This window comes from Halyomorpha halys, unplaced genomic scaffold, assembly GCF_000696795.3.
Source record: "Halyomorpha halys isolate HHAL.00 unplaced genomic scaffold, Hhal_1.1 Scaffold71.1, whole genome shotgun sequence".
NCBI classification, from domain to species: Eukaryota; Metazoa; Arthropoda; class Insecta; order Hemiptera; family Pentatomidae; genus Halyomorpha; species Halyomorpha halys.
In genome coordinates this window covers 236,264-251,104 of record NW_027107476.1, presented here as the reverse complement: position 1 = coordinate 251,104, position 14,841 = coordinate 236,264, and the positions used below count along the sequence as shown (strand labels likewise).

At 31.9% G+C, this 14,841-nt stretch overlaps 1 protein-coding gene across 2 annotated transcripts in view; it reads right to left on the bottom strand.

Annotated features, from left to right (window-relative positions):
- The window catches only part of side-VII (sidestep VII), a gene marked incomplete at its 5' end in the record, with an annotated part of 293,850 nt that overhangs the window by 45,228 nt on the left and 233,781 nt on the right, over positions 1 to 14,841 (bottom strand). For both annotated transcript variants that reach the window (XM_067045798.1, XM_014438911.2), the window contains 2 exon segments: positions 1,108 to 1,283; positions 14,405 to 14,647. In XM_067045798.1, coding sequence (XP_066901899.1) covers positions 1,108 to 1,283; positions 14,405 to 14,647 — 419 coding nt within the window.

Here is a 14,841-nt window from a genome sequence, read left to right as displayed (position 1 = left end):
TTATTTATTCATTATTATTATTCTATTTTTTTCTCTCTTTTCTTCTCTCTTCCCTTTTTCAAATTAACTTGTTTCTTTTACTATTAGAAGACAATTGTTTGTTTTATTTAAGTATACCAATATCATTATTTTTTGTTATTAATTTTACTTTCCTCTTTTATTAAGAAGCATTATTCTTATCTATTTATTTTATTATTTTTTTTTCTTTTAATAAGAACATTGTATATAGTCAGGGGTGTCATTTGTATAACTATACCCTCTCATAATCAACTGTTAAAAATATATATAATATAAGTTATATCAACCATGTAAGGCGCCCACCAGGCGATCTGGTATAAAAATAAAATAAAATCAAAATATTTCATTTTTTTGATATTTTTAGGAAGTGGCATTCGCTTGCAACAACCCTGAAATACTCTTAGGGTACCCCAGGATGTTGCTGTGTCTACTTTGAGAACCTCAGCTATAGATGGCATTAGAACCTTAATTATTGGAAATGCAAACTTGTGACATTTACCCTCCGTCTCAATTATTGTTCAGCTTTCTTATACAGTAACTTACTAAGGGTTGCCTTCTCATCATATCATAGTACAGTACGTTTCTTGATTTTTTTCTTGACACAAGACTGAACTAGTACACACCAGACTAGATATAAAAATCAAGGCTTCTACAGAATATTTAGCCAACTATAGTGATCTTTGATGTAAACTATAAAGATCTTTGCTTTATTTTTTCATTGGACTACCAACTTCTATTTACGTGATTAATTTATGGACCTACGAACTTGAACGATGGGCAACAGCGTAAACCCTTATTTCCAATATTTATTCCCAGTTGAATCCGTGAGTTAAGTTGATTCATTATTGTTTTACTTTTATTTGATGTTTTTTTTTCCCCTTTTTTTCGTGATATGAAGGTATTCAATCATATCGTACTTATCACCCATTTGTCTAGATAAAGAAGTTTTAAATTAAAAGAAGAGACCTAGCTTCATTTTTGTTCTTCGTTTATAATGACCGTTGATGCACTAGTTATTAAGCTATTGAATGATGTATAGCTTACATAAACTGAATGTAAATAATATAAGGAACGCCTATGATATGTTACCTGAGGCTTGGTGGGTATGTTGCTGAGATCCTGAAGTGGAAGGCCTCCGTTTCTGAGGGTGCAGTAGCCAGGATATGGTCCTGGCTGAAGGAGCGATCTGCTAGGGGAGGTTCTCGTCTCGATTGTAGAAACCAGCTGTCTCTTCCTCATAAACTCGTGTTCTTCCTCCTCAAGCCCTATAAGAAAGAATAGTAATATTTATAATAATTATATTTCATTATTTTACAACTTTTTTCGCTAATCTTTAATTTCCACAATTAATCGGAAAATATTACATATTTAAAAAAAAATAACACTTCCTATAAAATAAATAATGGTCGTACAAATATTGCGTTAAAATATATTAAATAATAAATAAAATAATTCACAAAAAATGCATAGCAATCGTTAATAAGGCTTTTGAACTTAAGTTAGTTTGGCCAGATCATAATCTGGTTCAATTCTTGTTGAAGATATGATTAATAAATTGTACTAAAATCAAACATTGTAGTTCAGGAAAATCTTATGAGTTAGGGAAATTTTTTGATGCAATATCTTCCAGAAAAGAATCGAAACTTTAAAGAACGTAATAAAATCAATCTAACTATTGGAGAATTTCATATTTCCTATCTTTGGCACTATATGCGTAAAGGGTTGAGCTATAGAACATATATAGGCCGTAATTTTGGAATGAAAGACCAGTTGTAATTAACTCCTAGGATCATTAATGAGCAACCTATGTATGTACATATATCTATACATATATATTATATATGTATATAATCGTATACACGAATCAAAAATTCGGGAGAAACGTTGCAGATAACGAACGGAGAGTAGTTATTGATTTTTTGATTCTTGGTCAATTTTTTAGTTATTCAAGAACTAGTCAAGAATTCAGTGGTTCCAGTGATGAATGATATTATATATGTATTACAATAGAAAAAAAAGAATAGTAATAAAGAATTTTAAAAAAAAAGTTTTGCGTTTGCAGCCTGTCGAAGGCATGAGTAAGTTTTTGTTCTAACTCTAATATCAAGAATCGAGTCATACCCAGTGAGATATATATTTTGTTTGCGTGTCATTTATGTTTTTCAAATATTACATCATAGTAATACATTATAAACTATAGGCTATACTTTAATAAATTGTATGTGATATGTTTAAAATTGATAAAAAAAAAATAAAAAAATGTTTTATTATTTATTCATAACGAAACTAAGAAGGCAATTGGACATGAAATGAAATCTTTGCTCAATCGTTAATAAGAACCGTAATGTTTAAATCATTGCTAAGCAATTGATATTTGTTCATGGAATGCTATAGTTTACAGAAGCCATTTGAATTGATTTACATTTTAATTCCTGAAATAAATAATTCTCTCTATCTTCACTAAGTGTTGAATAAAGCATGTTGCATTAAGGGAGTAAATAATTTAATAGGAGCTATAAAACATTTATTCTCTGGAATCCAGTGTATTTCAGCAGATGTATTTCATAAAATTACTTGACAAACATAGATCTTCATGGAGAACAAGTTCGAAACGTTGTTAGATTAAATTGATACTACTTGTTTTATTTTTTAATTTAAAATAATTAATAACTAATGAGATGAGAAATTTCTCCAATGTGCCAAAATTTGATGCCATAATGGAGAAAGTTTGATGGGCGAAGGGATACTGAATCATGATTTTTATTTGAGGTTTATCATTCTAATTAATCATTTTGTATAATTTCACATATATTATCTCATTTATAATTAATGTTAATGTCATTAACATAACATGGTTAATTTATTTAATTATTTCAATTCATGTACGATGTATACTAATATCGATAATACGATAGTTATCATTATACTAATATATCATCTGTGCTGTAGAATATCATTTTTTATTAATGGCGAGTTTTATTTATAAATTATAAATAAATATGTCCATACTACCATTTCTTTTTGTCTTTTATTTTTCAATAATAATTTAGTAACGTTATTACTAGAAATTTAAATCAAGTGGAAGAAATATAAACCAAATATTTTATGTTAATTTAATTCGTAACAAATAATGTTTATTTTGAGGTTATTGTCCATAATTATAAGTAACCAGGTTTTTAATAAGAAAATAGACCGATATAGAATTTGAAATATAATGATAATATGCCTAACCTGGTTTGTGAGTTAGGTTACAGAATTCGGAGGTGATAAGTTAATTGATAACAAGAAGTGCAAATAAAGAATTAGTATTAAATGAAGTAGTTTATAAATATAAGTAATTTAATATAAAATAATGCAATTTAACTAATAGTAGATATTATTTTCCATATTTATATTTGTTATCGGTTAATTTTGCTTTCTATAGTATATTAGACATGGCCAGAATAGCCTTAAACTTTTAATTAGTTAATTAAAGAAAAACTAAATTTTAGTTAATGTATATATTTTTAAATTGATAATAATAAGTTAATAAATCTATTAATTAATAATTTTTCTCTGATGATGGCCAAGTTAACCGAAAAATTAGATATTTAAATGATGAATAAATTATTATATTTTATTACAATTGATAATTAAAATACCATTTCAAATGTTACGAAATAACTTATTATGAATGATTACATTAATTATTATAATAGGGTCTGTAGATGTCGTCAGACAAAACCAACTGTCAATTAAATTTGAAAATAATAAGGAATCGGAGGTAATCCCCAAAGGAATACTTATAATTTTAATTCCAAAGGTTTCCATTAAAAAGAATACCTCAAAAGGAAACCTTTTGAAGGATTTTTCCAATATTTTTAATAAAAATTCTTCCATCCCAGAGGACGCTGTCCCTTAAAATCACCGACAACCAGAAAGGAATTCATCCCCTTCTCCATTGATTCAGAGAATAGAGTTATAAGCTTACTGACGTTAGAATAATAGGATTTAAGCCTTTCGTGTAAAGTTAATCAATTCAGAATCTTTGGCATTACTGTAGATACATTAATAATTAATTACTTTATTAATACTTGGCAGAGGAGGAACGAACTCGGGAAATGGTCATTTTCCATCAGTAGCAGAATTATTGCGCCTCAAGATACATAAAATCATAAATAACCAATGTTGTAATATTTTTTTTTTTTATAAATTCTTCGATGCACTAAGCCAAAAAAAAAATCATAATATATAGTTTTCAATTTTCTTGTTATTAATATCACTACCGTCACAGTAAAATATATTTATAACGGAGAATGGTATAATGCTTCAAAGAGTTATCAGGTTTCCAGAGGAGCGAGCTTATAAGATAGGATGTGGTGGGTAACCTATAGTGATGGAGAGCTCTAAAAACTTGACGAGCTTTTTCCCGACATTTTTTAATGGGAAAAGCGCTGGGTAGCGCCGGGCCACAGTTTGATTGATGATTTCCCAGGCAAAGTCTCCCCTAATCGAAAAACCCTTCTTAAGCCCTCCTTGGGAAAACTCATATGGCTGGCAATTTTTTACCTCCCGGCCTCCTCAGTAGCCGGTGTAATCCCTGTTAGCTGGCAAATCTTAGCGGGGTTGGGGATATCCCTCCGGAATATGGATCAGATTGGCCTATATGGGGAGAGTGGCGACGTTATCTTCGCTAATATTGTAGGTCGTTGTGATCTTCGAATTGTGTTCACTCCAGGCAAACTGTTCCGACATGTTTTTTCTTCTTTCAACTAGAATTATTTTGTTAAAAAAAAAATATAATGATATAAAAATCTATTTAACATATGATTAAATTTCACTGTTAGACAGGATTACTCATACGTAATAAGATGTTCTTTTCGTTCCAAAACTTTTTTTTTTTATCATTTATTTCTTGTTATTTACAACTGTATAAAAATATGTACAAGTAAATTTGCTGTAGGTGACATAGTGACATGATACAAACATATGGAGAATCTACCCATAGATAGAACTCCAATAACATTTCTAGAGGAGAAGATCTCGTGGCCATCTTCTTTTCAGACACCTAGGAGGATTATTAGGTAATGAACAAGTGGATTTGAGTGGTTGGGGAGTTTATCATGGAAGGAGTGGTATCTGGTTCTGGCCAAATCGGCAATATATGAGACATTGAGGTCCTGATGGATGACTTGATTCGTGACAAAGTAAAAAGCATTGAACTGTAAGGATTGGATTCTGGAGGAATTTGATAGTTTAGTGGAGCCCCAAAGCTCAACTCCGTTTGTCCACATAGGCTTTATAATAGTCATGTAGATCAGTATTTTGTAATGGATTGGCAATTTAGACCGTTTGTCTAGTAAATTCCATGGATTTTGTGTCAGTCGTTTGTCGAGATGTAGTCCTAAATAACGGATCTGTTCGACAAGAATAATTGGGGTATTATTAAAGGATACTGTGGGGCAAGAGGTCATGGGTTTACGACGAAGGGTGAATGTGATTTACAAAACTTTAAATAATTTTTTCGTTTGGGATAATTTTTTTTTTAAAATAATGGTGATTTTTAGTTGGGTACATGCTTATTAATAATATCCTCAATAGGTAACATGATTACGAGAACAAGAAAAAATAAGTGTCAATGATATTAGTAGAGTAGAATAAAGGGAATGTATTGCCAGAGTTAAAAGATGTTTAATTTATTAAGGAAAAGAATTTCTGAAAAAAAAATATTATAATTTTTAAGGAAAAAAATGATAAGAAACCTCTGTTTACGCTTTTTTTTTTTATGCATGATCAATCATAAATCTATTCTAGGCATGTGGACGTGTGTCGAAAATCGATTTACGAGCTATATAATATCTAATAGATCTAATAGTATTAGAATAATATTAACAGAGATCGAAGAAAACCTGAAATGAAGATTGAGAAAGAGAATAAAATTCAAGTATTGTTTTCGTTATTTTTAATTAAAAAATATAGTTCCTGTTGTTTATATCCCATAAAACGGTACGTGTAGTTTACTAACAGTGATGCTGAATTTCGTTTAAACATAAAAGTAAAACTAATAAATTAGCGAAGGGGTGCGTGCTTACAAAATTCATAAAAATGAAGCTATAATATTTTTCCCCCTAATACTTTTTATATCAACCGAAACAAAAATAAAATTATGGAGAATAATTATTTTTTGTGTATTATTCACTGGTTACCAAGAAGAAGAGTGAAAGTGTTTGAAGAAATATAATATAATATAATATGAGGCTTTTAGAAAAATAATAAATAGAGATATAATTTTTTGTAAGCTTTATACTTCTGAAGATGTCTTATTTATTTAAACAATGTTGTTCTTTTAACTTTTATTAATTTTTTTTTTAAAGTTCAGAAGTAAACAGTGGAATATTATAATAAAGGAATTTTCCTTGTACATTAAGAAGTAAAACCATGGACAAAATATTTAATTCTTGATGAGGATGAAACCCCCGAGTGTAAAAGATAAAAGGAATCAAGAAGCAGTTTCAGAAAATAACTAAAATACTAAATGGTGCTTAAAATATTTGAACATGTTTGCAATTATACATATTATAAACTTGATGTACAAGTTTAATTTTGAAATCTCTATTTACAATTTCCACTCAACTTCATACTAGAACTGTAAGAAATTTTGACATTTATTGTTGCGGATTAAACTTTTCCGTTGGATTACTGCAACTGATATGGGAAAAGGACAGAAATTGCTGTTTTAATGTGAGACTGGGAGAAATAAACGAGCCTATATTCAGAATTCATACCACCATTGGAGTTGTGGATAACGGTAGGGGCTGGTTTAGTGAGTGCCTGATGGGTGGGTATAACCCGGGCTTTATTAACAGCGATGACCGTCCCGGGATAGCCTGATAAGGCTGCTATTGCCTGCAAGGAGACAAAGAGTAATGTCATCTGCTTCGGTTTAAAACCGGGTCCGTAGCTCTGATAGTGCACCACTATTACGCTTCGCATTGATCGCCAAGTAATACTCAAAGGGTGTTTATAAATCGAACCATTGTTTCATAAATTTTGCAGTTTATACGACCCCATAGCACTGTATGAATCAAGATAAACATTCCTATAAAAGAGTTTGAAAGCAACACAACTACTTAACAGTTGGGGGTAGGGAAAGGGTTGGTAGTGGTAGTGATAGGAAGTAGTCGATAGTGATCGTTGACTATCATCGGTTGATAGTGATCGATGGTATAGTTGGAACTATAGTAGAAACTTCTGTCTTCGCTATACCATTAATTTTTTTTACGTACATTACAATATTTGATCTAAGTATAATAGAGTGAAACAGGCGTGTAGAGAACTACCCATTGGTAGCACTCCAATGACGTTTTTACACTAGCAGGTCTTGTGGCCATCTTCTTTTTAGGCACCTCGGAGGATTATCAGGAACGAAGAGGATGCAAGATTAGAAACTGGTGAGTTTGGGTGGTGAGGGAGTTTATAATGGAAGGGGTGATATCTTGTTTGGGGTAGATCGGTTATATAGGGCACATTAAGGTCTTTATGTATGATTTTATTTGTAACAAAGTAAGGAGCATTGAGGATTTTGGATGTAAGGATTGAATACGAGAGGAATTCGTAGGCTTAGTGGAGCCCCAAAGCTCAACTCCATATGTCCAGATTGGCCTTATTACAGCCATGTAGATCAGTCTTTTGTTGTGAGTTGGAAGTTTAGACCGTTTGTCTAGTAAATGTTGTAATAGTAGAAATCGACGTGCAGTTTTCTGTCTTTTCAGTTTTGTGTGAGGATTCCAGGTTAATCTATTGTCCAAATGTTGTCCAAGGTAGCAGATCTGTTCGACATGGGTAACATCAACATTATTAAAGGAGACTGTAGGGCAGTCTGTAGGTTTACGACTGAGGGTGAAGGTAATTTGATGGGATTTGTTAGGATTTACTTTAATCCTCCAATTACAACACCATTCTTCGAGGGCTTAGATTGGAGAGTTCGGGATACAATTAAAGGGTTATTATTAACTGCGAGCACACATGTGTCATCAGCATACGTGGTGAGGATAGTGTTAGGATTGGTTGGGATGTCAGGTGTATAGACGGTTATATAATTAAGATTTAAATTCTAATTTAGTTATTTCATTATATGTTCAGTATCAGATAGTTAACAGTAATAATAATCAAGGAAGATATTTTTACATTAGTACCATATTTAGGTAACAGTGGTTGGAAAGAAGGGGCTTAATATGGTGCCAAAGAAATGAAATTAAATATTTATCGATAAGCAGCCAAAGATAATAGCGTAAATAAACAAAAATAACCAATTTTTAATAAACCTAAAATATGTGCATAACTGATAGAAATACTATGATTATGTTTCATTACTGCCGGCTCCAAATTTTGAACTTTTTGAGAGTTCAAAACCAAATTATCGATTCGGGCCATTCGGAAAGTATAACTTTGATTTTCGACGATTATAACATTTCGATTTAATAAACTAATTACTATTTTTATTTTAAATTGTTATCGATTTTGTTCGTGTGTTACATCAAGATAATACTTAGTCACCTGTTTCTAACTTGACTATTTTTAGAATGTTTTCCACAACCCCCATATGAGATAGGAAATAAAACATAACGATGAGTGTTAGATTTTGGTTCATAGCAATCAGATCCTCTTTCACCATTACTCATGACCAGACTCGTGGGACGGTATTGTTGGTGACAAACGCCTACCTCTAGTATTGAGGACATTATCAGGCCAAATTCGAGGGTAATAAAGTTCTATTGAATACAGTCTTATCAGCATTGTCGTCTTGGCTGATAGCAGTACTGTAATTCCAAGCAACAATAAACCCCCTATCTACAGGGCAGGAGTCGAACTCACCCCTAATACAGCCATGCTGAGGTTACGCTAACTACAAACTGTTTTCAAATTCCTTGTTTTTTTCGGAATATAAGCCAGAATAAATATTCAAAGCTAATCATAATCCTTACTACTATTTAGTTTTTGGATCACTAAAATCGAGAAGTACAGTAATAAAAGTAAACTATTTTGTTATGATTAATTTGGAGTCTAAGTGAAATTATTATAATCAATAAAAAATCTGGTGAGAGCATCACACAATATTATCTTACTGCCCTAAATAGCGAAACTTTCAATGATTAAATTTTTATTATTATTATTTGTTTTTAGTTACAATATAAATATTAGGATTTCTCGTGGTGTGAGTATAGTTGCGATAGGACTCGCTCGGTTGTTCCAGATTTTCTGGTCTAAACTATTTTTCCACTAGTTATCAAATTTTTTCATGGTTCATTTTTAGACATGTTATATTACTGTGAACAATGCAAAATGCTTTTTTCATATTAATTAATTATTTCTAGTTACCAAAATTAAAGGTAATTTAGAGGAAGAATGTTAGAAAATTCGGCATTAAAGCCCTGTACATAAGTATACCGAATTTAAGCAAAATCGTTTGAGCCGTTTTTGAGAAATTAAGAAAAAAAATTTGAAAAATCGAGTTTACAAAGCGGCACTTCCCGGCACTTGATTTTATTGTAAACGTTTCTGTAACATTCCAGGCATATAATCATTTTAATATGTTATTTTATTTTGAATGGATTTTCGTTTTCGACCTAGGTTGTTCACATACTCACAGACTTGGGGACCTCAAAACCTGTTTTTAGTCAAAAACTCAAAATTCGAAAAGTCAAAACTCTCGTCAAAAATTAAAAATTGGACGCGATCGTAATATTTCCCCTTACTGTATATTCCATACGAAGCTAAGTGAATGTATAAATTAGATATGTTGTTTAATAGAATCCTTTCTTACTTTGACTGGAGGACATTAGTAATTGTTAAATCCATCAGTTTTGTCAGAGCTATATTGTAGTATCACATGTCTAATCCTTCAAAATCCAAAATTTTTAAAACCATTTTTAATGATAAAAAATAGGTCTACAAGAAGTCTCCCTTTAGATTATCTTAATGTTTCTTATAACCTTGAACTTATAATGTTTAAATTTTTCCAACTGTACCTTCCTAATCATCCAGTTTCTTGTTCAATCCTTATCTATGGTTGAAACGACAGTTGCTACAAGATCTGAGGTCCAGAATGCCTAAAGCTTTAGTACGAAGCCTTCTCTGGTTTTTAGCAGCTGTAATGCTGCAAAATGGCTGATGGGCTGGTATCTTAATTAGGCCTTGTTTTATCATTCATATGTGGTGGGGGAGTAGTTTCGGATGTTTGCCATGTTTGTTGTGTGCGCACACCTTATCTTACTTTCTCTGATTAAGTAGTCGGCGAAAAGTTGGCCTTTCAGTTGGAAATAATTTAGGAGCTAATCAAATTATTTCATCGACAGATTAAAATTTTTTTTTGTATATACTTCCTTTACCTTTATAATAATCAAGCATCCGATTAAACCGCACAGATTTAGGATAAACCGTTAGCCAATAAAAAGTTTGCTGATTGTGCACTGTCTTGAACTGGATTCTTCATATATTAATGTAAAGATTCTTCTTTTCTTATCATAATAAATTATGCATAATTATGTATCACTATACATTTTTTGTTCATCGAAAATTATATATATATAGGGTGGTTTTATTAATCCGAAAATAGCTGAAAGAAATTGGCTGTTTTTTTATTTTTTGAAAATTTAAAAATTCAGTTCATAATACGCCCTGGATAGGTCTTTTTAAACTGATTTGAAACAAAAATATTTATAGTTCAAGAAGAATCATTCAGTATAAGTCTGACCGTGTCAATTTCAAACTATTTCCGTCTTTTATACTACTTGCACAAATCGCACTTTTCTCTAGATATGCATGACTACTATCTTTTAATACTACAATTAAGACCATTATAATTAGTCATAATGAGCTTTTGGGTTTGAAAACTGCCCTATTATTTTCTTGTTGAAATTAATTTAAAACTATTTTTATCCCTAGGTTGAGATGGGATTACCGGTTTTTTTCTTTGCGGTAGTTGTAATGTTTTTCTAATATTTACTGGGATTGCCTAAAAGACTCCACTATTCAGCAAGATGAGCTAAATCACTCACCATTCAGTGGAATGAGTTACGCGAGTCACTCGAATGAGCTATGTTACTCATTGCAAACAAAAATATGTAACCCTTGTCGAGTAGAAGACATACATACCTTTTGTTTTTAATACTTACTATAAATCTATTACTTGGTGCAACAAAAACCTATGCCCGAATTTTGAATTCGGAAAAAGATATCTCAAAAAACTGAAACTGAAGATTTGTATACAGTTGTAAATTTCAATAAAGATATTAAAAAAAATTACAAACTTTTTAATTTTCTGAGTTGAGTTTGATCTTCCAGCGAACAGCCCTGAAGATGGCTAGAAACTCTAGCCGAAACGTTGGCACATTAAAATAAGTTAAACGAACTTATTTGTGTTTTTCATTGACCGCACCCCCAACCATCTTCTCCTCATTCATAAATATTTGTTGTTACACCAAGACACTGCAATTTAACCATGAACAATCGATTATACTTTTTCCTAATTGTTTCTTACTCATTAATTTGTACACATTATCATTGCTCTATGTGAATAAAAAAGAGGTAGATCAACTTTTGGTCCATTTTACCCAGGGTAGAAGAAGGGAGCATACTTCAACTGGCATCATTGTACCTAAGTATTCCTTATTTTCAATGGAGGGTACAAAAAAAAAAGTTTGGTCCATTTTATTAAACATTCAACTAATAGTCACATCATAAAAGTAATAGTTCGCACAAGTCAAATTTGCATTCTGACAACCGAACAATTAATTAAATAAGATAAATTTTAGTTACAAATTTCGGTAAATAATTTTTACGGAAGATATTCAATTCAAATCACAATAAAAATAAATAGAAATAATCTTTTAATACGAGTAAAATATATAGATAATCGTTAGCCATTAATTAATCTTCCAAAGGGGTTGGCCTCATATTGATTAAATCCCACAACTGGTCCAAGCGGAGTAGAATAATCCATGAAAAAGCGGGATGATAACTTATAATTAATAATATGGGAGGGAGAGAGGAAGAGGGATTTGGAGAGATAGATGGTGAGGCATTGTTGCTAGATGGAGAGTTATGACCTGTAATGACCACTGCCAATTACTGGCGCCGCCCAAGGTAATTTGCCGCCAAATAACAAACGCCGCTTTGCCGATTGAGGCCGCTTTATAGTAGTCTCTTTGCAAATCAGTCCCACAACCCCTCCTCAAACTCAGTTTTATTTTTGTCCTCTAGTAATTGGAGGTGTGACTCCATGCCTATTCATTATTCCTCCTCTGTTATTTGTGAAAAAGTTGGACCATAGTTGGATTCCATTATGGTGATTATTAAATCGTTTTGTTTGCGAGTGCCACTTTTTCAATTGGCTGTTTGCGGAATTTTGAAGTCTTTAGTATTCTTTCTATTACAAAATTTATGCAAATGATATTTTTTTTATTACTTTTAGTTTATTTTGATGTGCCTTCTTAAGAATTAAGACACCAATAAATATTCTGTATTTCAAGAATGCAAAAAGAGTCTATTGTCAGTTAACAATGATTCTTACATTTTATCCCAAACCCTCCAATCCCACTTCTCCAATCTTCAAAAATGGTGCATAAATTGTAGGATTAAAATTAATTCCAATAAATTACATTTACCCTTCGTCATAAACCCATGATCTCTTGCCCTACTGTATCCTTTAGTAATACCCCATTTATTCCTGTCGAACAGATCCGTTACTTAGGACTACATCTCGACAAACGACTGACATGAAATCCATGGAATTTACTAGACAAACGGTCTAAATTGCCAATCCATTACAAAAGACTGATCTACATGACTATTATAAGGTCTATCTGGACATACGGAGTTGAGCTTTTGGGCTCTACTAAACAATAAAATTCCTCGCGAATCCAATCCTTACAGTCCTAAATCCTTCGTAAAATCCTTAATGCTCCTTACTTTGTCACAAATCAAGTCATCAGGACGTCAATGTACCATTTGTTGCCGATTTGGCCAAAACTAGATTCTATTCCTTCTATGAAAAACTTCACAACCACCCAATTCCACTTGTTTCTAACCTGGCTTCCCCTTCATTACCTAATAATCCTCCTAGGCGTCTGAAAATAAGATGGCATAGAGATCTCCTCTAGAAATGTTATTGGAGTTTTACCAATGGGTAGGTTCTCCACATGCTTGTTTCATGTAACTATGTCACCTACAGCAAATTTACTAGTTGTATACATTTTTATACAGTTGTAAATAACAATAAATAAATTATTAAAAAATAAATAATAATGCAATAGAAAAACAATTTCGCTGCTCTGCAAGTATAATGACGCAACTGCAAAATTTTGTGAAAATAACTTTATTATGCTGGCGAGCTCAACATAGAATTTACTAGATGTTTATAATTCAACTTACGAAATTACTTTGCAGGCGAATTTATGAGTTGAATTATGTCGATCTATAAACATCTAGTAATTGAATTTTTGAGCCCACAAAAATAATAATGGCAGTTTAACAAAATTTACAGTTTCATAATTATACTTTCGGAGCATCGGTAAGAAGGATGATGGAGACCAGCACACCTTTGTATCTTCAACTTATATATTCTTAAAATGATCCTCATCCAACTCCTTTTTATTTTAGCCTTGCGTTTATTTATTGTAATCATGGCTTTTTCATGATCAACATGTTTTCAATAGGCAATCATGTTTGAGGGTCTTAGGAAGGTCATATTGAAAATTTATTTATAACTTAACTCAACAAAAGATTGATTTATTCTTTCATATAAGCGAAGTCTATAGTCGGAGTTGCTTCCTGGTGAACATCTAGTCTTCATATAGTGAGTTCCAGATTTTTTTATAACCTTGGGCAAGAGATAGTCCCTCCATACCAAATACTCAATCTAATAAGATCCATCATGGGTTCAAGTTGTTTAGTAGTTGTGTAATGTTCTATTATTGACGTATATTGGGTATTCTGTATTATTCACAGCGTTTTGGGATGAAACGTATATTATCTATTGATATACATTTTTTTTATGACCAGTAAATTTGTGTTGCCTCTATAAAAATGGATTTTAATAAGCACACGTATAGTGTTGCTATTAAATGAAAAAAGTTTGTTTTTTTTAAATAGAGAGTATAGTCGTCAAACAGTCATTTTAATTTATTAATTGTCTATTTAACATGAAGGAGCCAACGAACATTCACTAAATGTTAGTAGTTATTAAGTGTTATTGTGGAGGTCATTTGGAGTAGTTAAATATGTGCTTTTTGAGGAATAAATAATTTTAATTCCATCAAGATTGTACCCCGGATACCTTTCTGTAAGTTTTACATATTCAACCGACAGCTTAAGAGTTAATTACTGCATGCCCAATCTGAATCCTCACCTGAGTTAGGCTGGGGTATGATATCCGGGTTCCTTTCGTCGGGCTCCGATGGTGGGTCGCCCTTTGGTGAAGAGGCGAGAGGTTTGGCTGGAGGAGGATCTGCTTTGGCTCTGGGTCTATCATCCCTGGAACACTGGAGTCTGAGAAGGCCAGCCACCAAACAGGCCACTAGAAACAGCGAGCCCACAACACCGCTCACCACCGTCAGCACTGGAGTCATCTTGAACCCTGATCTTGGCCTCTCTGCAACAAAAATATTTTATTGATATAGTAATACCAGAGTATTACAGTGACTCATGTTAATGCTGATTTTTGAGAAAGATTTCAAAATTTTTTCAGTATTTTTTACTACTTATTTTTATTTTTTATGAAAACTCATTGAAGTGGAATACCTATATGTCCATTTATAGTGTATTTTTGTGATTAAATCCACAAAA